Source organism: Aethalodelphis obliquidens, unplaced genomic scaffold, assembly GCF_003676395.1.
Source record: "Aethalodelphis obliquidens isolate GAN/ISIS:26980383/991018 unplaced genomic scaffold, ASM367639v1 scaffold10, whole genome shotgun sequence".
NCBI lineage: Eukaryota > Metazoa > Chordata > Mammalia > Artiodactyla > Delphinidae > Aethalodelphis > Aethalodelphis obliquidens.
This window is the reverse complement of record NW_020837954.1, coordinates 7,725,173-7,752,673: the sequence shown is the minus strand read 5'-3', so window position 1 is coordinate 7,752,673 and position 27,501 is coordinate 7,725,173. Positions and strand designations below refer to the sequence as shown.

General features: G+C 33.1%; 1 protein-coding gene across 5 annotated transcripts in view; it reads left to right on the top strand.

The window, feature by feature from the left end:
- STRN3 (striatin 3) overlaps positions 1-27,501 on the top strand; it is a 114,818-nt gene that overhangs the window by 66,197 nt on the left and 21,120 nt on the right. For 2 of the 5 annotated variants that reach the window (XM_027111007.1, XM_027111006.1), the window contains exons 5-9: positions 2,279-2,452; positions 9,660-9,789; positions 11,016-11,157; positions 16,405-16,515; positions 25,225-25,362. In XM_027111007.1, the coding sequence (XP_026966808.1) occupies positions 2,279-2,452; positions 9,660-9,789; positions 11,016-11,157; positions 16,405-16,515; positions 25,225-25,362 (695 nt within the window). The remainder of the gene's footprint in view (positions 1-2,278; positions 2,453-9,659; positions 9,790-11,015; positions 11,158-16,404; positions 16,516-25,224; positions 25,363-27,501) is intronic. The other 3 variants (XM_027111008.1, XM_027111009.1, XM_027111010.1) reach the window with 3 other exon arrangements.

Sequence of the window (27,501 nt, the reverse complement as noted above, 5' to 3'; positions counted from 1 at the left end):
AGAAAAATCACAGAATTGTGTGAATGCCATTACACATTCACGGTTTCCTGTCCAAACATTGCATAGAGCCTTCTTCCATATCCCTGGTCATCTCCTGCTCCCATTGCCCTCAGTGGATATTCTGAACTTTTACCACATCTCAGCCCATTCTCCCTTACTCTCATTAGAGCACCTCAAGCTCTACTTCACTGAAATCATGAAGGCTATCAGGTGAGAACTGTCTTCACTTTTTGCTTTCCTTTCTGAAAATGTATTTAAACCTCATATTCATCATCTCAGTTTCTAATGTTCCATTCAAAGAAGTGTTTATCAATCTGGACAGTTAGTGACTAAAACTCACACAAACTTCAAAAACAGATTACTGTCTGGAAGGATGCTGGGATAGCTAGCAGAGTTGAGGGAAGTGCTGATTAACTGAGTGTTAGAAACTTAAGAGCTAGTGTATCACTGAAGATTTCTCAGGGACTGGAAACAACCAGGATATGTTCTTACTCTCTGGTGTTCTACTCCTCTGTGTATCAGTTTTATTTTCTACTGAAAACCACTTTTCTCCAGGTGGCAGGGGATCCCTTATTTAGTCAGAATAATTTCTGAGGATTGGATTTGTCTTAACTTGATCAAATAACTGCCCACGAGTCAGTTATTTTTACCTGGGTTGTTTAAGATCTTGACAGTTCTTTTAGACCACATGGCTAGAGTGTGGTGGGAGTTTTTTTCCTCAAAAGAGGATCGCGTTTTTTAGAAGAGTATGACGGCTATAGAGAAATCAGTTGCACAGTATTTCTCTCATAAATGCCTAATCCCATTGCCTGGCTTTATATTGTGTCTCTTCTCATTTTTCTGTAACAGTAGTTTATCTCCATAGTCTTCCTTATTCATTTCTCAACTGTCTAGTTTGTTTTCCATTTTGATATTCCCCTGAAGCTTCTATCACAAACATGTTTATGAGAACCTTTTTGTTCATATTGATCTTTTGGAAATATTTGACATTAACTCTTCATTTCTTTTTGAAACTCTGTTTTTCTTACTTTCATGAAACTACTCTCTGCTTTTTTTACCCTCATTTCTCAAGTTCTTTCTTTTAATTTTCCTTTGAGTTTCTTATTCTTCCAGCCCTTTAGATGTTTGTGTCCCCAGGTTTTGTTTTTACTTATGCTTTTTCTCTGGGTAACTTCATTTAAATCCATGGCTTCAAATATCTCCAAACACTAATGACTCCCAAATCTGTACACCCAGTCCAGTCCCTTCTGAGCTTTTGACCTTCTTACCATTGTGCCTAATAAATGTTACCACTTTCATAGATACTACTTGATTATTTGATAGGTACCCTCTAAACCATATTCTGACCCTTTATTCTTTATTTTATTCAGTAGAACCACCATGCAACCATCCCAGCTAGAAACCTGAAAATTTTCCAAAATTCTTATATCTTCTTTTATTCTACTGCCATATTTACTTGTGTACCAAGTCACTAAGATATTTTATTTTTCTCACATTTCTCCTCTTCTCTAGTTTTAATTCTTGCTGTGTTAGTGTCCTAACCAGTCTCCCTGTCTTTAGCTTTCACTTAAAAATCCTCTATTATTTTGTCAGCAACATATAAAAAGAAACAAAAAAGGCTTCTTTTTAACATCTTCCCTTAGCCTGTCAAATACTTTAGGAAGAAATTTTAAAATTTGTCACACAAAGCCGTTCATGACCCATTATCTATACTTATGTCATGATTCAGTCCCTTTCTCCTTTTTGAGTCTCATCCTAGATCCTCGGTTAGGTACCCTGGTTTAGATAACAAGGAAAGTTTGAAAACTGCGGGACTGTAGGACTGCTATAAGACCTTAGATCCTAGAAGGAGAACTAATCTATCCATCAACCTCTGGCTAAGAGCCAGGGTTTAAACGTAGCATGTCATTGTTCTGAGGTTTATTTCTGTTCATCCTCTACCACTTTCTGGAATTTTTTTTTTTTTTTAAGTAATATATATCATCAACTCCTAAAAGTTTTTTAACGCTCTAGGTCTTTTTAGGCTTCAGGATAATTGGCCCTTAATTAGTGTTAGCCATCTATATGCTTTTTAAATTAAACTATGGTTTGTAATCGGCCTTTTTTTTTTTTTTGTAGAACTGGAACTAGTCTAGAGAGAAGAAAGTTATTGAGACAAAGGAAGAGTAAATTTTATAGGATTATGGATTTTTCTAAAATCTTTGATGTGATTTTGATTTGACAAGATTGCATGTATTAACAATATGTGGGATTTAATATTTTTAATTTTCTCTTATAGATATCTTCAGGAAGTAGGTTACACAGATACAATATTAGATGTACGGTCTCAGCGGGTAAGATCATTACTTGGACTATCTAATTCAGAACCAAATGGATCAGTAGAGACAAAGAATTTAGAACAGATCCTGAATGGAGGTGAATCTCCTAAGCAAAAAGGACAAGAAATCAAAAGGTATGACCTATACTTATAGGTTAACATTGTTTATATAGCAGGTATTGTGAATTTCTTTAGCTTCTTGTTATTGCTGTTAAGAGTTATTGAAGCATGTAGAGTTCAGATTTAAAGATTCCTTCCCACCCTGCAAATGGTACCATGGACAAAGAAACTTATTATTTAGGTGCTTTTTAAATTTATTTATCTTGGGGCTTCCCTGGTGGCACGGTGGTTAAGAATCCGCCTCCCAGTGCAGGGGGCCTGGGTTCGAGCCCTGGTCTGGGAAGACCCCACATGCCGCAGAGCAACTAAGCCCGTGTGCTACAACTACTGAGCCCCTGTGCCACAACTACTGAAGCCCACATGCCTAGATCCCATGCTCCGCAACAAGAGAAGGCACCGCAATGAGAAGCCCACGCACCATAACGAAGAGTAGCCCCCGCTCGCCACAACTAGAGAAAGCCCGCATGCAGCAACAAAGACCCAACGCAGCCAAAAATAAAATAAATTTATTAAAATTATATAATAAATTTATTTATCTTGGGACTTCCCTGGTGGTCCAGTGGTTAAGACTTCATGCTCCCAATGCAAGGGGCCTGGGTTCTATCCCTGGTCAAGGAAGTAGATCCCACATGCCACAACGAAGATCTCGCACGCGGCAACAAAGATCCCGCGTGCCGCAACTAAGACCCGGTGTAGCCAAATAAATAAATAAATTTTTTTTTAAGATTTATTTATCTTAAGTTTTGATGTGAAGAGAATGACTGTAGTTCTGAAATAGGTTTAAAATTAGAGAGTGATTTCATGTAGTTCAGAGTTATTTTAATGTCTTGATTTTTAAATTTTTGTTAGAGTATTTTCAATAAATTATACTACTATATAATTAGAATAGTAATGGTTGTTTAGACACTAGTGTTAAAGAAACAAGGCTTTGCATTGTCTTTGGACTCAGAAAGCTACCAGGTATACTTTAAAATTTTAATGTCTTTATTGATAGAGTTCACATACCATAAAGTGCACCCACTTGAAGTATATGAGTTTAATAGTTTTTAAGATAGTCACAGAGTTGTTCAGCCGTCACCACAATCTAAGTTTTGAAAATTTTCATTACTGCATAAAGAAACCTCGTACTCATTAGCTGCCACTCCCCATTCTTTCCCATATTCCTCCCACTCACCAACCCTAGGCAACCATTAATATACTTTCTGTATCTATAGATGTGCCTATTCTGGATATTTTATGTAAATGGTTATTCTGTGAGTAGCTTCTTTTACTTAGTGTAATATTTTTAAGATTCATCCATGTTATAGCATATGTCAGTAATTCATTTCTTCTTACTGCCAAATAATATTCTTTTCTATGGATATACCACATTTTGTTTATCCATTCCTTATCCAATTGATGGGCATGTTGATTGGTTCCACATTTTGGAATAATGAATAATGCTACTTTGAACATTGGTCCGCAGGTGTGGACATATGTTTTCAAGTCTCTTGGGTTTATACCTAGGAGTAGAATTGCTGTGTCATACAGTAACTCTGTGTTTACCTTTCTGAGGAATTTCCAAACTCATTTCCAAAGTGGCTGGACTATTTTACATTACCATCAGAAATGTATAAGAATTCTAATTTCTCTACATCCTCATTAACACTTGTTTTCTGTCTACCAAATACACTTTTGATTATAGTACAGATTTGATAAATGCAAGTTGTCAAGCAGATGGAACTTTCTTTTCATTTTTACCATTAGCTATTACATTGAATTACATAGGTTGGAACGACAAAGAAAAAAGAGTGGAAAAAACCAAAATGAATTCATTAGTTTGGTTAGAGCTTAAGAAGTTAATAATATATACAGTTTATAAACTAGCATTGTTTCATACCTTAGATACATTTTATCTAAGGTACATCATGCAGTTATTTAAAGACTTTCAAGTTAACATAAGCCTTTAGTTTACGGGTTTTATTTCTGAGAAATGAGGTCTCTTTAATAAAAACAATTTGACATCTAACAGAGCCCTTGTTTTCTTTACTCTGGATTTCAGGAATCATAGAGCTTTCATAGCTTTAGAGAAAAAGCAAGGATATTACTATGTTATTTTAAACTAAACTTGTCAGCTAACCAGGCTAAGTAGTTCTTAGGATTTATAACTACTTTAGAGGAACACAGTTTACTATATCACACCTGAATCTGAATTAAAAATCCACAACAGACTGTATCTTCTCCTTGTAAAGCTTCTTCCCTTTGCAAGATTAAGAGTTTAATAGTTTTTTTTTTTTCTGTTGTGGTAAAAAACACATAACATGAGATCTATCTTAATAAATTTTAAGTGTACGGTGCAGTGTTGTTAACTGTAAGCACAATATTGTAGAGCACTTCTCTAGAACATTTTCATCTTTCATGACTGAAACGCCATACCCATTGAATAGCAACTCCCTATTTCCTCCTTCCTCCAGCCCCTGGCAAACACCCTTTGACTTTCTGTTTCTACGAGTGACTACTTTAAATACTTTATATATATTTATATAATATATGAATACTTTATATAAGTGGAATTAATACAGTATTTGTCCTCGTGTGACTGGCTTATTTCACTTAACATAATGTCCCAAGGTTCATCAGTGTCATAGCATATGACAAGATTTCCTTCTTTTTTATGGCTGAATAATTATTGAATGTATTTACCACATTTTCTTTATCCATTTATCTGTCCACAGACATTTAGGTAATAATTGTTTTTAATCAATGTGATTTCCTTCTTAATGAATATAGCTGTATATTGCGAGTCTGTACTAATGTAGGTGTGTATGGTTCAGCTATGATCAGGGCCTTTGAAAATTCCTAAGAAATACGAAAATGACCTAACATGTTGATAGAGGTGTCAACAAAAAGATGTTTATCGTATTCTCATTTATAACAATAAAAAATTTGAAGCAGTCTACATGTTCAACAGTAGAAGAATGGTAAATTGTAGATCATATTATTAGAGACAGTATGCTTAATGGTTTAGAATGGGAACTCTGAAGACAGACTGGGTTTGAATCTGGACTTTGCTGCTTACTAGCTGTGACTTTGGGCAGGGTACTTTACCTTCCTGTGCTTCAGTTTCCTCATTTATAAAATGGTAATGACAGGGTTGATGTGAAGAAGAAATGAATTAATGTAAGGCATTTGGAACAATGCTTGGTGCATAATAATAGCTATGATGAAATATTGCTTATCCAGTTGAAATGTGACCCAATCAAGAGTAATATTTACTAGATTCTACTGAGTAAATGTCATTGTTGTCTTTCTTGGTTTATTCTTTGGTTTATTGTAGGGGGATGTTGTGGGTGTGTAGTGTATCATATCACACAGCCTCCACCTTATAAGGATTCATTGGGAGAGAGAGTTCTCATAGGTCTTGTAACTGAAAAGCTGTGCTGCTTCTTAGTGATTGGTCTGATTTACCTTTGAACCTCCAGTAGTTGCTCTCTTTCTTTTTACTCTGACTGTTTGGAATCTTGCCATATTTGTGGGTTTCCCTTATCTCTAGAAAACACTGACTCTTTTTTACCCTTTTACTTACGAACCTTACTCTTGACTTCATTCTGTTTTCCCTTCATCTGTATATATAATTTTAAAAATTCTGTTGATTGCTTTTTATTGAATGAGAAAGGATAGTAAATAGTTGGCAAAGAAAAAAGTTATTATAAAATTCCATAGATGTAGATGTCCACTTAAGCATGTGGATTAAAGGCAGATTTACTTGTGTGCCTTCTGGAACCTTTGTTAAAATATCAGTTAAAGACATTTTAAGACACACTGATTGACACATAAGGACAAAAAATTTAATATATAGAAAGAATGAGAGGATATACTGTCCATTAGATAGGGAGAACTTAATACTTTTGGAAGCTGGAAAGAAGAAAAGGAACAAGCCAATTCAAGTCCCAAAATGCCAGTAAAGTTCCAAAAGCTAAGGAGTTAGAGGTATCAGGTACATTTGGAGTCAGGTTTAGAGGGGATTATTAATAGAGAATTCGTTTCAAGTTTATGTAAGAGGCAGTTAGAATCTTAAACCCCCTCTTTAATCCTGTATAGCCGCTTGAACACCCCTCCCCTATCCCAAAGAATGGTGGTATATTTTCTGGTGAATTCCAGTGATTTCTGATTTCTTAAGAAAACAAGCAACTGTAGAGTGGGCTACTGTATTGAAAACAGGAGGATTATCTGAAAATCTCTAGCTGAGCAGTGAGATTCCCTGTTTCCTTCTACTTGGCTTCAGGTATGTTGGCAGCTGGTCTTAAATCCCTTTCAGGCAGGAATATGATCACATTAATAGAGAAGACCTTATGATCCGACAGTTGGGATCTGCCAGTGAAATGGCTGGGACTCTGCCCTGTTGTTATACAGAAGTGAAGCTAGCTACTTTGACAAGCCTCACCCATGTACACAATATATCCAATTAGTTTTTCTGTGCCTCACTGTTAAATATTAACAGTTAAGGAAAGACTTTAATATGAAAATTGGAGACCAAAGGAACCAAACATAAAAAAGGAACTCAGAGAAAAGAGGGAGCAGAAGACTTTCAAAACTATAATTACTCTTCTGAGAGGACTGAGAGAAGATAATACATCTATAAAACAGTAATATGTTATTGTATAAGGTTCAGTAAGAGATCAGAAAAGAGCTAATAGAAATTTAAAAGTGTGATTTAAATAATTTTCATGTAAGACTTGGGAGATAAAAGACTCTCCCAGAAAAGAGAAAAGGGGAAAAAAAGTAAGACTGAAAAGAGAGGAAAATCTAAAGATCAGTCCAAGAGGGACAACATCTGAATAGGAGTTTCAAAAAGAGAGAACAGGTAAACTGGTGTTGAAAAAATTTTTTAAAGAGTAATTAAAAAAAATTCTGGAATATATTTATAGAATGTGTTTCCAAGGATGTTTGTTTCCACATTGAAAGGATTTCTCCCAGTTACACTATAAAGTGAATTAAAAAAAATCCATACAAAGGCCATCATCGTGAATGCTAAAAAGAAAACATCTCAAGAGAAACAGCATGGTAGCTTGCAAGTAGGGCAAAGTCTCAGACCCTTCACAGTCCATGGTTGCTTTAATTTCCATTTTGCTAAAGACTAATGACGTTGAGCATCTGTGTATGCCATCCACATATCTTTTGATACAGGATCTGTTTGAATAATTTCCCCATTTTTTCATTGTTTTATTTGTTATTGTTGAGATTTAAGTGTTCTTTATATAGTCGTTCATTAAATGTGTGACTTGCAAATATTTTGTCCCAATCTGTAGACTTTTCTTTAAATTCTCTATAGTGTCTTTCAAAGAGCAAAAGTTTTTAATTTTGGGAAGTCTGATTCATCTGTTCTTTCTTTTATTGATTGTGCTGTTTGACTTTTAAACCTTGTACGTGTCTTGTTGTGATCAAATACAGTCTTTAAAACCTGAAACGTGAGTTCTCACTTTAGAGACAGGAACTTCTATCCAAGGAACAATAATACTTTATTAAAGTTCAAAACAAAACTCTCATGTCTTAAATTTTTTATTTTTCTGTCATTGAAGTGCCAATTTTATCAAATATTTTCTTTGCCTTTCATTTAATCCCCAGATATCGAGACTTATTACTAATGTTGAACTGAAAAGTATGTGTTTTGTTATTGTGGTAGTTTTTGTTTGTTCTTACTAATTTGCACTTGAAAAACACATCTCTTTCTACATTCAGTGTTGATACAGGTCCTTGAACCATGTGCTGGATTAGACAGAGTATAATAGACCTATTAAAACCCTATGTCTGGGATGAAGTGAGAGTGGCATGGACATATATATATACACTACCAAATGTAAAATAGATAGCTAGTGGGAAGCAGCTGCATAGCACAGGGAGATCAGCTCGGTGCTTTGTGACCACCTAGAGGGGTGGGATAGGGAGGGTGGGAGGGAGATGCGAGAGGGAGGAGATATGGGGATATATGTATATGTATAGCTGATTCACTTTGTTATAAAGCAGAAACTAACACACCATTGTAAAGCAATTATACTCCAATAAAGATGTTAAAAAAATAGTCTGAATTGTATTATATCCTTAATTTGGACTAAGAACCAATCAGGGAGGGAAAAAACCCTAACTTTTAGACTATTATTCTTTTTGTTACCATGTACTGTTCGTATTAGTAAGGATATTTGAGGTCATCTAGTTTAACCCCCCCAGTTTACAGGTAAAGAAGTTGAGGCCAAAAGGTTTAAGTGACTTGGCCAAATTCAGGCTAAGTCAGTGGAAGAGTTGAGACTTTCATTGTGAGAGTCTGCGTTCAGCTGAAGCTTTCACCGTTCTGTTGCAGCCTCTGTTTTTAGACATTTAAACAACTATTTGAAAACCTTTTTTGTACATAGAGGAGGAATTCAGATTATAGTTTTAAAATGACTTCGTAAGTAGATAAAAATAGATTATCACTGTTACCTATTATATGAGTGGTTCTGAAACACTTCAAAGGTTTTTTTTTAAGTAGTTTTTCTTTTTCCCCCTTAAGTATTTATTTATTTATTTATTTGGCTGCGCCGGGTCTTAGTTGTGGCATGTGGAATCTTTTACTTGTGGCACGCAAGCTGTTAGTGGCATGCGGGATCTAATAGTTTCCTGGCCAGGGATCGAACCCGGGCCCCCTGCATTGGGACCACCGAGTCTTAACCGCTGGACCACCAGGTTAAGTCCTGAAAGTATTTCTTTAGTATATTAATAATCCTGTTTTCTAGGTAAGGAAATCTGTAAAATGGATTGTAATGTTCTATATCTGATTTACCATAACTTTAAATCTGAGCATCCCGATAAAGTTCAGTTTTAGTCGTAAACATTTGCACCAAGCTGTAAGAGGTTGTAGAGCTATAAGAAATGCTGAGTTTAAGTTGCTTGCTCATGATGGCTTTATTTTGAGAAATAATAGCACATTTGAGTGCCTAATACTATAGGGTTTTTATTTTGATGCAGCAATTACTTAAAGTATTTTCATTGTAGAAACTTAACAACTGCTTTTATTGATAGATACTTCAACTGTAGAACATAAATGATCTTTCAGACATTTTTGTGTAGAATATTTAGATAATACATTATAAGTAAATTTTCATTTGAATCTCTGTACTACCTTCAAGTACTATTTTAAAATAGGAGACAGAAAGAAATATTAGAATTAATCGTTGGAATATTTTGGTTCATCATTTTTCCTCTCTTACAGGCCTTCTGGTGATGTTCTTGAGACATTCAATTTCTTAGAAAATGCTGATGACAGCGACGAAGAAGAGGAAAATGACATGATTGAAGGCATCCCAGAAGGAAAAGACAAACATCGGATAAATAAACACAAAGTAAGAATTCAATTTTCTATTCTTATTAGCTAAAATATATGTAGTCATGTATTTGGATAGAAAATTTCAAGATGTCTTTCGTTACATTGGGAGTGATTGACCATTTATTATGTCACTTGGAAGTTTTATATAGTCAGTTCTTATTGAATTACCTACACATAGTACAAATTATTTGCTGTATTATAAATGGCAAGAAAGGGTCTGTTTTTATAGGACTAGTCCAGTGATTTGAAACTTTTTTTAAAAAGTTACATCCTTTCCACTCCTGTCACAATTAAGAATCACTGCCGAAGTCTCTCTCTTCCTGTACAGTAAACAAGTGGTAAATTGTAACTGAAGTGGGGTGGTACTCCCACCCTGGGTGAGGGAGTAAACTAAGAATTGTAAATGTACGTGTCAACACTCATTGTTTGTTAAGGATTAATAAAAATTTGCTTTTGCTCATAACCTAAGAAACAGGTTTATGTATTTTAGTGTTGATGCGGGTTAGCTATAAGAGCAAAAGTAGATTAAATGATCTATGTGTGAATTGTCATAATAGTGTACAGTATTTCAAGTATGTTTTTTAAAAAAAAAAGTGGATGGGTTCTGTTGTGGTTCTTTGGGATTTTACAGTAATATGGGAAAAATGCCAGTGTTTCGCAGAAGCTTCTAGTCTATAAAAGCAGTTTTCAACCTTTCTGCCAAATTTCATGTGTGTAACACACTCATATGTGGAGCATAGGTGAATAGAGATTTTGATCCTTCCCTATTTTTTTGTTCTGGGAAGCACTACTATAAATACCCCAGCTGTTGACTTACATTAATGTCCTTATTAACTATGCCATATCCTTATATGTTACGGACTGCCTGTGCAGTTCTCAGTGAATGAGGTCAATTCAACACAACATATTAGAATGTAAGTTAGTGCATGGGTCTTTTGGTACCTGTGAATCTATTGTAATTAGAGAAGTTCTTTGTAAGAATCATCATACTTGAAGATTAAGATTTTAACCATTCTTATTACCACATTGCTTTCATCACATTTTATAACAGTGTTCACACAGCACTGTTGACAACCATCTATCTAGGGTATAATTTGGGATTGGTGAACTATGTGGAAAATCTAAAATTTTGTATCTAATCTAAAAACGGGAGTGCAAATGTAAAGATAATTGTGTGAAAACATAAAGGACTCCTTTACAATTTAGCATAAAGGTAATTCTTGGCTTATGTTCCATTTACAGATAGGTAATGAAGGTTTAGCTGCTGACCTAACCGATGATCCTGATACTGAGGAAGCACTGAAAGAATTTGATTTTTTAGTGTCTGCTGAAGACGGTGAAGGAGCTGGAGAAGCACGGAGTTCAGGGGATGGCACAGAATGGGGTAAGGTGATAAAGAAATGGGGGTGGGAAATCATCTAGCCCTTAAAGTTGTATTTTATTAAATATAATATGTGGAATGTGTATATCTGAACGTATGGTGGCAGTTAAACTGAGAGCAAGGAGAAGAGTGGTATTGAATAATTTCAGAGTATTTTGCACCAATTTATTTAGATTTGGTGACTAAACTTCAATATATGGCTTTTGGTGGATTTTGATTTTTTGACATTTGTCTTGATTTAAAGTTGAAATATTTAGTCAATTTAGAGATCCAATTCCTTTCTTCTTAACAGATTTTTTTTTAAAGCATGTATGTAGTTTTAAACATTCCTATGATTTAATTTGGTAATGAACCTGGGTTTCAAGAAGCTAACTCTTTTCAGTATTCCTGTATGGTATTATCTGATTTATTGCTAGGAAGTAATAAAGCTACTAATCTTGAATTATAGCTCTATATTGAGCAAGATTTATTGAAGTATTAAACTTCATTACATGTAATATTCAGTGTACAAATGCATTAGAGCCTAGCCTTTGGAAGTGATACCTACTGCTAATAATAATCCAGCCATAACTAAAAGGGATAAAACAGTTCTATTTATACAGGGTTTAAAAACCCCATTAGAAAGTAAAATAAAAGTGTACAAAGTATTTTAAGTTAATAGCTGAGGTCCAGTATGTTATTCCTATTAAAAATGTTCATTTAATCATCATTTAATATCAACACGTTACCTGGTAGGGAGAACTCAAATTGTGTTTACAGAGCTTTATTGGAGAAGGTTACTAAGTACCTTAATGCATATTTCACATGAATACCAAAGTTGCTTAGTTTCTAGCAAGGGGAATTATCACTAGATTTTTATAAACTAGTTTGGTAATAAGGAAACACACTTGGATTTTTTAAAAATGCCTCACTTATATATTGAAGCTGAATATTGCTAACAGCAGGAGAGACAAGACCTAAGAGATAATGTTTATTGACTATCCTGATACAAATTGAGTACTTAAAAGATCTGAATTTTGTTATCAGCTTTCTCATTGTTTATGATTCTCAAGCATTGTTTTCAGATCTTTACTTCTGTCTTCTAAGGGGGAAGAGGAGACATGCTAATTGAAAGTATTAAAAAATTCCACAATTACTTTCTAGACTTCGAATATACACTTTTGTACTTACTATTTGAAAATAGCTATGTTATAGAAATTTTCCCTTCTTAAGAATTAGCTTTGCTCAAGAGCAAGAATTAACCTTGCTCCAGAAAAGTAAAAGTATGTTTTCTTCTAACTTCTCTGTGCAACCCATTCAAAGTTGGAAATACCTTATTTTTTTCCGAAAGTTTCTAAAATACTGTTTATTTTTTTCTGGATTTTAAAATAATTATATAAATATATTTAAATTGTATAAATACATAATTATTTTATAATTCCTGTGTTTTTTAGGAGGTTTAGAATGCACAGATACATGTGAAGAAGAAAATTAAAAATCACCTGTAACACTGCTATATAGAGAGAATCATGGTTAATATTTATATCTTTATTTAACAAGGATTTTGCTGCGTGCTGATATATAAACCACAGTTTCCACTTAATATATTATTCTTCCGCAACATCATTTTCAACAACTGCATAGTATTCTTGATGGAATATGTTCCACTATTTCTTTAACTCTGCTGTACTGTTGTACATTTAGATTATTTTTATTAAAGAAAAAAACGATCAAAAGCAGTTTTCAAACATCTGTATAGCTAAATCTTGGCACATATCCATTCCTATTTTCTTCACCTAAAATTGCTGGAAGTTTAACTGTCCATCAGAAGAATACATAAAAATTTCAGGAATGTAATTTGTATAAAATGGCATTATTTCTATAATCAAAGTACTATATTATGTGCAGTTGATTGTCCTTCTGTCCAGAGACTTCTGGCTGTAGAGCAGAGTTTCAAGAGAGGACCTAATTAGTGTGAATGACAAGTGTCGATACTTTATTTACTTTTACTGTTAATATTTGAGAGTGACCTGAATCTTCTTGTGTAATTGGAAGTAACCGACAAAGTCTCTTCCTTCCGGACAAGTCTAAAACACCTTTAAAGCATTTTAAGTTCTTGAGAAGGAAAGGATTCTGTTAAGAACAAAATGGTTCAAGTAGTTTCTTTCCTTAAGAAATGAAAATTATCAAAGGATCTATGCAGTGATTTTGAATTTATCATTTTTACTCAACAGGTGTCATACTCAGTTTTTTTCAAAACAAAGAGGCTGGATATACAAATACCCCTTTATATTTATTTAATTCATTTACTTAAAATTTGAATTTACTTACAAATGGGAAGGTGATGCTTTTCAGATAAATTACTTGGTAAAGGACACAGTTGTTGTTGTTGTTGTTGTTTTTAAAAGTAAATAGTCTGTCATAATGAAACATCCCAGTATTCACCCACATCGGATAATCTATGTTATTTTTTATTTTGTATACTAGCAGTCTACTCGGGTACCTAATTTTGAATCCTTTTATCCTATGAAACCACTGCTTTTAGAAAGCTTTTAAATCTTTTTCTTCTTCTGTCATCTACATTAGGTACTCTGGGTTTAATTTTAGTAGTTTTTACTTCTTGGCATAATCAGAAATATTGTGAGCATTTCTAATTTCGGTATTTCTCTCATGGAGACTAGGCATTTTAAGGTTGTTTAGTTATTGTCTCCTACACTTTGAAACTGTGGTCTGTAGAATGTATAGGACTACAAAATACCAAATGTTTGTATTTAAATATAATGAATAAAGTACTGAATATTTGCATAAAGTTAGTTACCAATTTATGCTATATTAAGTAGATTTGTATAATTCCTTTGCTTTGGTAGTTAGAATCACCATAACAAAATTTTAGGCCTTTGTGGTTTTGAGTTGTCAAGGGTCATTTTTTGGGTGCATATTTGTGTTTTCTTGTAAACAAGAAAGTTCCCGCAACTGATTCAACCTCATTTCTTGGTATTTTTTTTTCCCCCTAGATTTTTTAAAAACAGAATTAATATGTAGAAGATTATGCTGCTTCTTCCCCTTTGCTCTTAACTATTTCTTATAAGTAATATCAAATCAGCTGTTACCTACCAGGCAAGTTTCAGGATGTTTGTGCACATATGCATTCACCAACCTTTTCTTTGCACTGCCTTAAGTTTACCTTTGTTTTCTAGATTTGAGTTTACCTTGCAAGTAGTAGTTGTATTTTTCTTAAGCTTATCCTTTTTTATTCCCTTTGCTTTTTCACTTCATTACCCTTTGCTACTCCAGTTAGAGCTATTCACAGATTTATTTTTCTACAAAGGTCTTTTAAAAAACATATTAAACTTTACTGTTTTATCTAACTTCCAGTGTAAAGTATATACCACTTAAATTTTTTGTTGTTGTTTCTATGAGGTTTAACAAAGTTTGCTCAAAATGTGTCCATTTGTCACTTTTAAAAATAAGAATTGTAAGCTTTATTAAGATGAGTACAAGCGATTCTTTAGATCACATATTTTCTTAGAGTATTTGATAAAGTGACAGAACGGATTCCTGATATAGCATTGTTTTCATTGTACATGATTAGAGTACATGAAAAGTGGATTTTCTATTTAAATCATTATCACAGCTGTATTACAAACAGTATTACAGTTTGCAGATTTGACAAATAATCGTGTAAATTTCAGGCTTGAACAGCCTAGTTTCAGGTAATTCAAGTTAGCAAATTTTTGGATTTAGCTTTTTACATACTGACTACCTAAGATCATAGTACCGTAAGGGAGAAAGTGATGACAATTATAATAGGAAAAGCTCAAGGTACAGTAAATTGAATTTATGTGTACCTTTGGCTTGCGGGATCGTGGTTCTTCAACCAGGGATCGAACCCGGGCCGCGGCAGTGAAAGCACCAAATCCTAACCAATGGACTGCCAGGGAATTTCCCTGTGTACCATTTAAATATGAGAATTTTTTATGTTTACTTACATACAACTATCTATAAGGAAAAAAGGCTTTTTTTATGTCCACTGTATAGATGCAATCAGTGAGTCCTAGGGAGTTTATAAGGCTTGTAAGCCAGAATATAATGAGTTAACAAAAATTTCTAAAGTATGTTTTCTCTAAAATCTTCCTCTTACGTCAGTCTTCTTGATTGACTTAGCCTATGTGTTTTGGTATAATTTTTATTTAATAACAGGGTTAAATAAACTCTTAGTTCTTTAACAAAATGTTAAACTTCCTAATAACAGCTTTCAACTTAAACAGTAAGTTTAAAACTTAAAGGATGGAAAAGCCTTTAATGCCTAAAATAATTCGAATAGACATATTTTTATTCTGCTTCTTTTTAATGCTGTTTTTCCTTTAGTTTACTATAGGGTAAATTTATTCTAGGCACAAGTATTTACTTAAAACAAATACGGATTTGTTTATTCAGCTAAAATAGCTCAAGTATCATCCTTAGCAGATTTACAGCAATGTATGTTTTCACTTCTCCATACTTTTCACTGCTTTTATCTTACCCTAAAAGTATCAACTCTTAAAAAGTTCTTCAGTGGAATTTGAGTTTTGTTTTTTTTGTTTTTTTTTTTTTTTGCTAATCTTAGTTGTAGACCAATGGAAGAAGGTAATGAGATGTTGAACTGTTTGGGTGGGGTGGGGGCAGAGGTGGGATTCTCTGAATGCTTTGTATGGATTATTCGAAACATTGTAGTTTGGAATATATGTATGTATTATATTGGACTAGAATGCCTCTCCATTAGTACAGTTATTTTGTGCATGCAGAATCAATGTGACAGAAGGTGCATGAATATTTTCATCAATAAAATGGCACTGACCTTTCTAGCTTGCACTTTTATGAGTAGTTCGCATGTAATTCATTCATTTGCTTTTATGATGCTGGCTGAATAATTTTTTATTAACATTTTTATAAAGATGCAGTGATCTATTTTTGTATAACATTAGATTTCTAATGTCAGTCCATTGTAAGAATATCAGTTATTGAAAGAATAATAACCTTCAAATTTGTGATTCATAGAAATGAAGCACCATTTAACTTTTGTTAGTGGTATTAAATGTTTAGAAACTTACTAGATGAGCTTTTAGAGTTTGAGTTGTGAATACCAAAACTGAGACTGCACCTTTAAAGTACTTTGAATATATGCTATTAGTACATTTTTATTATGATTATATAAAGCTATAACAGTTTACTGCCAACAGCTTGCATTGCCAACTGCTGATTTTTTTTCTTTTAATAATATGCTGCATGTAGATAAAGATGACCTCTCCCCAACTACTGAGGTTTGGGATGTAGACCAGGGACTAATAAGTAAACTGAAGGAACAGTACAAGAAGGAACGAAAGGGGAAGAAAGGGGTAAAGAGTAAGTGCAGATTCTATTATAATTTTTGTATACCAATCTTTGAGAAAAAAAAATTCTTCAGTTCTGATTTTTTTGTCTACTTCTTTTTGTTTTATAAAGGGGGCAACTAACTTTAAACTTTGTCTGTTGTATAATTGAAATTTATTTGAATGTATTTTAGGTTGTGTTATTGATCAAGTGGGAAATCATTTTAAATATGTGGATAAGGATGAAGGAAGAATTTCAGGGGTTTTGTCTGTATTTTAAGCTTTAAAAAGTTTACCAAACTGTAAGGAATATTGGCCTTGTGATGAAAAATAATAGAAATCTGTTCAAAAGGAAGAAAGTATAACTTTCTGTATTGTTGATACATAGGGTATTACTGCTATAACCAGCTCATGTCCAGGTTACATTTCTTAGTTTCAGAATTCCAAAATACAGTGAATAGGAAAGCCCTTTCCATAGTTTGTGCTTTCTGGCCTTAATCCAACCACAAACAACAACAGTAGCAAAAAAAAAGCTCTCCTAGGCAGTATTTTCTTGGCTACTCTGATGGAGTAAGGCCAGAGGAGAGGGTAGTGGTGGCAGTAGGGTTTGTTTGGTCAATCACTGAGTGTCTTTGGGTACCTCAGTGTATTTTTCACTGTTAATATCCTGACCAATGAATGTATTGTAAAAGTATAAATTTAGCTACAGCACATCTCAAAGAAGTAATTCATTTCCATTTTGTGAATCAAGCTTAAGAACAGTCGCATGAAAATCATCTTCAGACCTATGAGTATTAAATGGAGAAACTGAAGTTTAGTTTTGGGGAACTTTATTTTGAACTGGCCATTGAATCCTGCCAGTCTAAATTTTTTGACTGTGTGTAGGAGAAAACAGTAGACTTCAATGGCAAAAACCATGTAGGCGTTCTTTCATATTCCTTTCTCTGGTGACAAATATATTAATTTATGAAATGGCAGTTGCAGTGGAAAAGGGTGTAAGTTTTCTTCAGTGAAGCAGTTTTTGAATGGTTTAATTTATTGTGGAGGTAAATAAGGAATTTGGGAGATTTTACGTGTTGTGCACTTTTATAACCTTATGCTTATTTATATTATTGCATGTGAATAAAAAGATAAATTGTTCTCTAAGAAGTTTCATATTTTATGTTGAACTGCTTACCATATTTAAAAATGTTTAATGCTGGGCAGGGAGTGTGTTCAGCTCTAACATCACTTACCTATATAATTAATGCATGTTGAGTATAAAAGTACTTTTGCATGATTGGCCATTTTAATATAGACACAATGACATTAGAATTTTAGGGTTTAGATCTTTTTTTTTAAGAAATAGTTTATTTGAATATTAGATTACTTATTTTCTGTATGTTATTCATAAACTGACTTACCTGCTGAAGATTTCTTTAGAAAATGCTAGGTAGTATTGCTTTTAATTTAAAATATAGATACTCCATTTTTTCCCTGATAGAATGTGTTTAGATCTATACACATTTTTTTTTCTTTTTAACAAATTGAAGCTTTGTGGCAACCCTATATTGTTTTTTAGCAATAGAGTATTTTAAATTAAAGTATGTACATTTTTTAGAGACATAATTCTGTGCACACTTAATACAGTACAGTGTAGTGTACACATAACTTTTATATGCACCAGGAAACCAGAAAATTCATGTGACTCGCTTTATTGTGATATTTGCTTTATTGCAGTGGTCTGGAACTGAACCCTCAATATATCCAAGATATGCCTGTACCTTTTTGAGGTTTAGAAAGAAGATATAAGGCAACTTAAGGTTTTTTAGTTGTAGGTTTTACATTTTTCTAAAAAATGTTTTTTATTGAAAAAAAATACCTGTTTAAGAACTATTAGAAACAGATGAACTGAAACTAAAGTCTAAAATCCCCATAAAATTGTAATTTAATTAATTTTCTTTAGTAGGATCATAATATGCAGTTTTGTTATTTGCCTACTTAGCTAACAGTTCACAGAAAATACCATTTCATGTCAATAAATATTCCACTGTATAACGTTTTCCAATTTCTTTATACCAAGCTACCCTGTTGTCAAGCAGAATATTGCAGAACCTAATATGTGAAATGGGTGAAAGGGAACTACTGTGATTAAATCAGGATCTGGAGACCTCACAGCCATGCCCTGAGGCTCTCATGTCTCAATACGATTTTATTACCAAAATGTGTACTGTGTTATTCAACCAGTCCCCTTTAATTTTGATTTTGTATCTGGTTTTCTCAAAAAAAAAAAAAAAACTAACTTTATATAGCCATAAAAATAGAACATACTTATGATTCAAACAATACAAGTAGTATGTAGAGACACAAAAAAGTAAAAATCACCTTCAGTCCTACAACTCAGATATTAATATTTGGCATATATTCTTCCAACTTTTTCTAAATGTCTTTATACATAAACCTCCTTTAACAATTTCCAACAAGAATATCATATTGTTTTTAATTCATTTTTTCGTAATTTTCATAGTCATCTAAATAAAATATAATTTTAGTGGTTATATAGTATTGCATTTTGTGAATTTAACCTAGCCTCCATTAGTTAATCCTTCAGATTGTTTCTCATTTTTACTGTTTTTATAAACACCAGTGCTTTTAAATTTACCCATGTATGTAGATATAAAGATGAGGTTTCCAACACTGTCTCAGGAGTGAATAATTAGGAAATAATAAATTATGTTTCTCTTTACACTTCCTTTGTGAATTAGTTAAATAAAAACTTTTTGCTCTTTAATATAGAGTTCCCCTTGAAAATGTTGGCTCTGAATCCCTGCCATGGAAATAATTTTTTTTTTAATTGATGGATAATAAACTTAGGTCTTAATCCAGGTGGAACATCATGTTAATGCTCAGATACAATTTTACATGAAAAGATAATTCATGAATTTCCTTAGCATTCTTATTATCTATTTTTGTTGGGTTTTCTTCTGATATTTTTACAGATGTGGCTTTGTATAAGTTAGAATAATTCATAAACTTTAGCCTTTTCTTTTTTCTTTATTCCAAAATGTGAATGAATCACACCTGTTGGATCATAGCACTAAGTTTCTACAGAGTTTTTTCCAGCTTCTTAAAGGGAAGAAAATTATTTGCTAACTTTACCATATGAAATCAGATATAATCCAATCTAAATGCCTTTTTTTTTTAAATGGGAAAAAAAGTGGTGAGAATGCCAACTGTTTAACTTTGTAAAGACTCAACCATGATTTGACTATTAAAAATGGAAAGACTTCTAAAATCAAGAGGCAGGAAGCTAATGTTTATCTATCTTCCAGTTTGTTCACTCCATTTCACCCTTCATTTTTCCCACCTAAGGCAAAAGAAAATAAAAGTGACATCCTTGCCTTGGACTGTAGATACAATTCAGTATTAATTTTCTTTTTCTTTTTCTTACTTTTTCTATTAGTATTTCTAAGAGTCAACACCATGAAACTAAAGAGACTTGATACAGTTATTTTGGTCTTAAGCTTCAGAAGGGTTAAGCTTCCTTTTCCTTGTAACTTTTTATTTTGACATAACTTCAGACTTAAGGAAAAGTTGCAAGAATAGGGTAAAGAATTCCATGCACTTTCACAGTTTCTTTAAATGTTAACATTTTACTACATTTGCTTTATCCCTTCTCTCTTTAAATATGTACCTTTATTATTTTGAACAGTTCAGAAAACTGAGTAAGTAGTAGACATGTTGCTCCTTAGATACCTTAGCGCATGTTACTTGAGCACAAACACATTCTCCTATATGACCACAGTACAATGAGGAAAATCAGGGAATTAAGTGATATAATACTATTATCTAATCTAAAACTCTGTTTTCTGTAATCTTTAAATAATTTCTAAGCTTTCTGTAATTGGGAAAGGGAGTGGGGGGGGTTCTAAATTAATCTTTTGTCAAAATCTTGGTTTGATAGGATTTTTCTAGCTTTCTGTGGTCTCCTTTTTTGCAGTATTTTATGTCTCAGTAAAAACATGTAAATCAATAACAAAAATCACACTGTGTATAGCAACTGAAGTAAGGGTAAAGCATCTGAAATTTAGAACCTTTATTTAGGATATGAAGGAGGAGGGTAAAAATCTTTTAAGACTTTGGTATTTGTTTTGGTTTTTCAACATGGAAAGTTTAAATTGTGGATTGTAATATGTTTTCCTTTAATAGATAGTCTTATTCTTGCTTATTGTTATTCCTATGCTGTTTTATACTTATAAAATTGAGGCTTATAAAGAAGATTAGATTATTTCGTGTCCTTTCTTCAAAAGATTTGTGTTTCAAAGATTCACATATAAATGAGCATCCCTGGATCATTTTCTAGTTTTCCTTTTTTAAAAAAAGTTTCGTATTAGTATTTGTCATTTGCTATTCCAGATTCAGGATGACAGACTGTCAAGAGGGAATATAATATTTTTGTAAATTGTGACTTAAGTCCAATCATCTATATATTAGGCATTTTAGAACATTTAAGGTGAAATTATTATTTTGTAGCAATAACTTTCAGTAAGCCTATAAAAGCACCTTGGCACATACTATAAAATGACTGTGATGATTAACCTGCTTCTGTTTTGGAGAGAGTCCATAAAACTGTTCACTATTCTCTGGCATCAAATCAAAGACGAACAGTTGTTTCATAGTTAAGGGATACTATTTTCAGCTAAGAAACGCAGTTGTTTTATATTTCTGGCTTCAATTTCACACTTCTAAAACAGACCACTCTTCAACGCAGGTTTCTTTCTCTTTTTTTTCTCCCCCAAGAAAATAATTCAGGTATTTTGACAAGGGGGAGAAAGTATTTTGATGCTCTTTCAGTGAGGACACATTTTTAAACTGCAGAATCACTTTGCAGCTAAACTATTTTTTCCTTAATATTATGATGTCATTTTTTTTAAGATGACATTTGTCATGTCAAAGCTTTCTTTTAATTAAGATGATAGAAAATACAACAGATCAAGCAAACATGACGTAACTAAATCTTATTCTAAAATAAGCTTATCTTTTCCAGATTGCCTGCTAAACATTTGGTTTCACTTCAGAATATAAGGCTGATTAACAAAGGGAGAACAGTAGATTGAGAAAGGGAAAACAGTAGATTCAGTTAAAAAAAAAAAATTACTGTTTTACTTAATAGAGTCATGGAAAGATAGATTTCATGTCATGAGTGTGTATGTTTGTGAGTGAATTTAAAAACACTAACACACATACAAAAAAAATAAAAATAAAAACACTAACAGCAGTTGTCAGTCCATAGTTTGGCTTACACATGGCATACTGTTTTTCGTTTTCCTAGAATCTGTTTAGATGATTGTGCTTTTTTCTTTTTGATTGTGCATTTGTATAGACTTGATGGTCGTGGTTAAGAGATAGATGGGTTGTTTTATTATTCATAGTGGTGAAAGGACAGTTTTTCTTGGTGTTACAATTAGAAAGAGTATTTCTTCTATAGATTAGAGTAATAATTGAGAATCAACTTTTGTTTAATTAATACCTAATGAGTCTTCAATTATGCCGTTGAATATTTTTATAATATGTATAACATTCTGTTACACTAATATGATTACAATTTTCTCATTATTGCTAATCAGACTTCAAATTTTTTATTTGAAATTGCATTTCATTACAATTACTGTATTTAGAATACAGGATAGATTTAGAAAGAGAATGAAAGAGCATTAAATGTAGTTAGTTGAAAGATGTTCTACAAAGTAGGTGCTAGATAGGACTGTTACATCTGGTTAAGAATCTGCTTTCATCTTTTAGCTGTTTTTGAGAAACTAGAATTAAAGCAGGGACATTCCTATCTTTCCTAAACTTGCCACTGTGACAAACAGAAACTAATGTTTGGCTATAGTATGCAAGCCAAAAAAAGTAATAATTATATAATTTGGGATCCTCAGCTTAAACATTAATTAACTTTCATGTTGTCTCCTGCTTTCCTTTTCTTCCATATTTCCCAGTCCATGTGTTCAGGAAGATATGACTTACCTGTAATGATAAAACTTTTTCTTGTCTTTATTATATTTAGCTATCATATGATGAAATTATTTATAAGTAATATCTAATAAAGTCAAATTTATGGTATACATAAGTATGATAAGAATGAGCAGAGAAAGATCAACAAAGGCTCACAGAGGAGATGGAAGTATGTGCAGGAAGTAGTCTCACCTTTCTAAGGGATAGGTAAGGATATGACAAAATATGGTAGAAAGAACCTTGGTGAATATTGATACTATAGGGAAACTGCTCTGATTTGAAAATTAGGGAGATTTGTATTGTGGAGCACTGAAAGATTAGATTGGTTAGGAAAATAGGATCAGCGCATATGAAGCACATATAGGGTTAAGTACAAGATTTTAGTTAGCTTTGATTCAAAGAGTGTTGAAGTGCTGTTTGTGGTTTCAGAGTAAGGAATGATAGGATAAATGTGATAATTTTGGAAAACTAATCTAGCTGTAGTATTCAAATTTGATTAAAGACAAATGGAGCTGGAAGAGAGGAAAACCAATTAGGAACCTTCTGCAGTAATTCATAAGAACGCAAGCTTTGACTAGAATAAAGTCAATGGCAAGAAAGAGATTAATCTGAAGAATATTTTTTTATAATATGTTTTATTTATTTTTAATTTTTTAAATTTACTTTTGGCTGCATTGGGTCTTCATTGCTGTGCGCGGGCTTTCTCTAGTTGCGGCGAGCAGGGGCTACTCTTTGTTGCAGTGCACGGGCTTCTCGTTGCGGTGGCTTCTCTTGCTGCGGAGCACAGGCTCTAGGCACACAGGCTCAGTAGTTGTGGCTCACGGGTCCTAGAGTGCACGGGCTTTAGTAGTTGCGACGCGTGGGCTCAGTAGTTGTGGCTTGCGGGCTCTAGGGTGCGCAGGCTTCAGTAGTTGTGACGTGCAGGCTTAGTTGCTCTGCAGCATGTGGGATCTTCCTACACCAGGGATCGAACCTGTGTCCCCTGCGTCGGCAGGCGGATTCTTAACCACTGTGCCACCAGGGAAGTCCCTGAAGAATAGTTTAAAGGAGGATTCTATTTAAAAACAGATCTTCCCCCTCTCCTCATTTATAAGTTGAAAAGGAATTCTTAATGTGTGGGTGCAGGGCTTCCCTGCACTATGGAGCCCGCGAGCCACAATTACTGAGCCCGCGTGCCACAACTGCTGAAGCCCACTTGCCTAGAGCCCATGCTCTGCATCAAGAGAAGCCACCACAATGAGAAGCTCGCACACTGCAACAAAGAGTAGCCCCTGCTCGCTGCAACTAGAGAAAGCCCACGAGCGGCAATGAAGACCCAACACAGCCAAAAATATAAATTTAAAAGAAAGAAAGAAAGAAAGAAAAAAGATGTGGTTGCAGAATTTTAAGAACAGAAATCAAGTCAATGATGTTGGTACTCATAAGTGGGAAAGTTATAAAGGAGAGCTATTTTGTGAGAAAGGATAACATTCATCTTCTTTCATGTTGAATTTCACTGATGGTTAGATATCCAGTTGGCAGTTTTTCATTTATTAGAGAATTTGTTTACAGTCACTTCATTGTCGGGGAAAATCCTCAGATAATAACTGAGTTTTCTCCATTATAATTACTTTAGGAAATTCAGACTACTTGACATTTTGCATACAGTAGAGTTGCTCAAGCGTTTCTAAGAAGCTAGGGATTACTGTGAAATAGAGTTAATAAATGTATAAGATTCCACCTATTTCCATTAAGCCTTATAATCTCACTATCTGGCATTCTGTTAGGGATACATAAATGAATGATAGTTCCTATAGAATTACTAATATTCTCATAGCCATAGTGAAATTTAATAATTATGTAGTCTAATTAGTCCATTGATGTTGACATTAGTAAATAAGGTCATAAAGTGTGGCCTTGGATTTGCCTATTTTAATTGTTTTCACTTTATATTGATTATAAAGCATTTTCTTTTGTCTTTTCAAATTATTTTTTATGACATTCTTAAAACTATTTTCTTTCAAAATACATAAGAGAAATGATTCTCCTGTCATTTCTGAATTTCACAGTTTTAAAGAGATCCCACAGTACTGTAGATGCTACTGAGTTTTGCATATTTGGGCCTGAATTATCCATGCAATAGCTGAAATTCTCTCCTTAAACTTATGGCCTATGACAATGTTGACTTTTTATACTATGATGAGAAACTAAGAGAGCTCATGGGTAAATCAGGTTTTTCAAATTTGGGAAAAGTGAAAAAACATTTTGAGGAAAATTGGAGTTGATTTGTTAATGACATATTTGTGTGAATATGGCAGGAAAATATCCACATAAACACAGGGAAAGTTAATTGTTTGTTGCACCCTCATAAAAATCATTTGTACTAATTTCTTTGTTAATGTTTTAAAATAATGGATTATGTTGGGAAAACTCATGTTTTATTCTTTACACTGTTAAATGGTAACTTAAACACCAAAATTTTTTGTTTTAATGGTACCTTCTGTGTCTGTGAGCTTAGAACTTTGGTTGTGTGACAGAAGACTCAATTTTATGTATATATGTATCTCCACAGAAATAGTGAATATCTTAAATATTTAAATTATTTGGGGGGGTTGGTATGGAAAATTGAAGACATCTTTGATTATTGGAGATTTTTATAACTGGAACTTCTTAAAAATAGCCTATTTTGTTAGTAAGTAGGTTTTTAAGGCTGCTAGCAAGTCAAGCGGTAGCTGTTACATGAACCTCTGCTGCTGACATTAATTTACAGGGGTCAACAGGACAAAATTCTACGACATGATAGCTGATCTGGGAGATGATGAGCTGCCCCTCATCCCTTCAGGATTCATAAATCAGTCTAGGTCAGCCTCTACTAGAACTGATCATGAAGGTGCAAGAGCAGAGGAAGGTACAAAATTTAGCTGTCATGTTTATTTACATTGCAGAAGACATTAATTCCAAATCACATCTCCTTAATATTATAAACTTGCTGCTGTTTTAAAATGATCAGTTTATATGATCTTCAGAGAAGGTGTTGGGCAAGCTCTTGGTGTAATTGTCCTAAGGGATTTTGAAATTTTGGCTTCTGTGTCTTTATAATTTTTTTGTTTGTTTTTGGTGTTAGGTGGAGTTGTTTCATATATCATTTCAAAGTACCTTTCTGAACTGTGACTTTAGCTTACAGTTCTAGTAGCAGAGAAATAGTAGACTTGAAATAGTACATATGGAAAAGAACTATTTAGTCATTTTGTCATATTGCTTACATTTAGTAACTAATAATAACTGTCACTGATTAGGAGACAACTAAGTGCCAGAGATTGTGCTTGGAACTTTACATGTATTATTTCTCTCTATATATATATAAAACAGTTGCCTGATATAATCATTTTAGAATAAGGCAATATCATTATTCTTTAACCTGGTGCCAGGTATATACTACTTGTAATGAATTTTCTAAAATTTGCCTAAATTAGAAATGTACAGGAAATGAAAATACTATTTAGGCATTTTTTTCCATAATTGATTTTAGCTGAAGGTATGTAGATGTACTTGAGTAATTGATAAATCTAGGTCTAGATCATTATAATTGTAAGTAATGAGACTGAATTCTTACCAAAGGTTTATTGTGATATATAATACATATATATAAAGGATAGTCCATTATCTAATAATTTGGCATATAGATTGAATTTCACTGATATTTCTGCTTTTGCTCTGTAAGGTAATTTGATAGCCCAGTCAAAAAATTTTTGAATACATCTTATGCTCTTCTAAGGGTTCTCTACTAGTACATTTTCCTTAAAGTTAAATAATTTTGCATTTTTCCTTTACAGTCAATCATCTCTGCATGCATTTACCACTCATCATAATCTAGGGATATTTGAGGAAGGATAAAGAAAATCACTAAAATAATAAAACCAAAACAAAACATATTAAAGCATGAAAAGCAACAGGAAAAGTAAAAGTCTATTGATTTTTTCCTAGATCTCTTTCCCACTGTTAAGCTATTTTCCTGTTTTACTTTAGGAAGTATTTTCTAAAATGCATCTACCAGCTCCATTATTCTTCATTTTATGCATTTAGTAATGGTTTACCAAACAGTGCATAGGAAAACTTGCTAAAATTTTTGTAGTTAACACTGTACATAAACTGCAGATTTTACAGCTTAAGGCAAGGCCGTATTAGCAGGAATTAGGGACCCTTTTAAATGTTTCAAACCAATGACCTATAGAAAAAAACAATCAAGACTCATGCTACACAAAAACCAATTTAGAACTTGTATGTATGTTTGTGTCTAATTGTGCTTTTTAAAGAAAAAAATGTAACTCAGTGATCTGACTATTAATAGTGGAAGGTCTAGGGGGTGGGAAGATAAGCATAACATCATTACACTTTTTAAAGGGTAAATATTATTAGAATTTTTTACTAAAAAAGATTCAAGTTCAGCTTTGACTTAGAGCTAAGAAGGGAACATTAGAGTTCATAATCTCTTATTTTCTGTGGCCATCTCCAACTTTATGCATTCCTATTGAAGGCCGTGTCATACCTCATTGTATAAAGAAAAAATATCTGTTTTCAAGGAGAGAAACTTATACACATTATAACATTTCAGACAATTTTTAGTTAAGACTTAAGGTATACCATGTTGCCACTGGCATGGATGGAATCAGTTACTGAGCTGTGTTCTTTAGATTTGATAAAATTGAAGGAGATAGGAAGAGTTTGATATGTGAGCTACAGGTTTCCTTGGTCATTAGTGTCCATAAAAAAGGAGGATTAATTTAAAAAGTACACAAAGGACCTTGTTGTAAGACCTCGTTTTGTAGACCCTAAGATTTCCGTAAAGGGAAATGCTAATATGATAATAGTTTTCTTAAATTGCTTGATGAAATCTTTTAGGCTATCTAATAAAAGGTATCATAATTTATATCATTAAAAACTGCTCCTTTTAATAATTTTTCTTTGAATTGCTAATAACACTTTTATGCTTATGTAATCATGTGCTATAGGTAATTATGTTAACATTAATAAAATGAATTTATAGAAT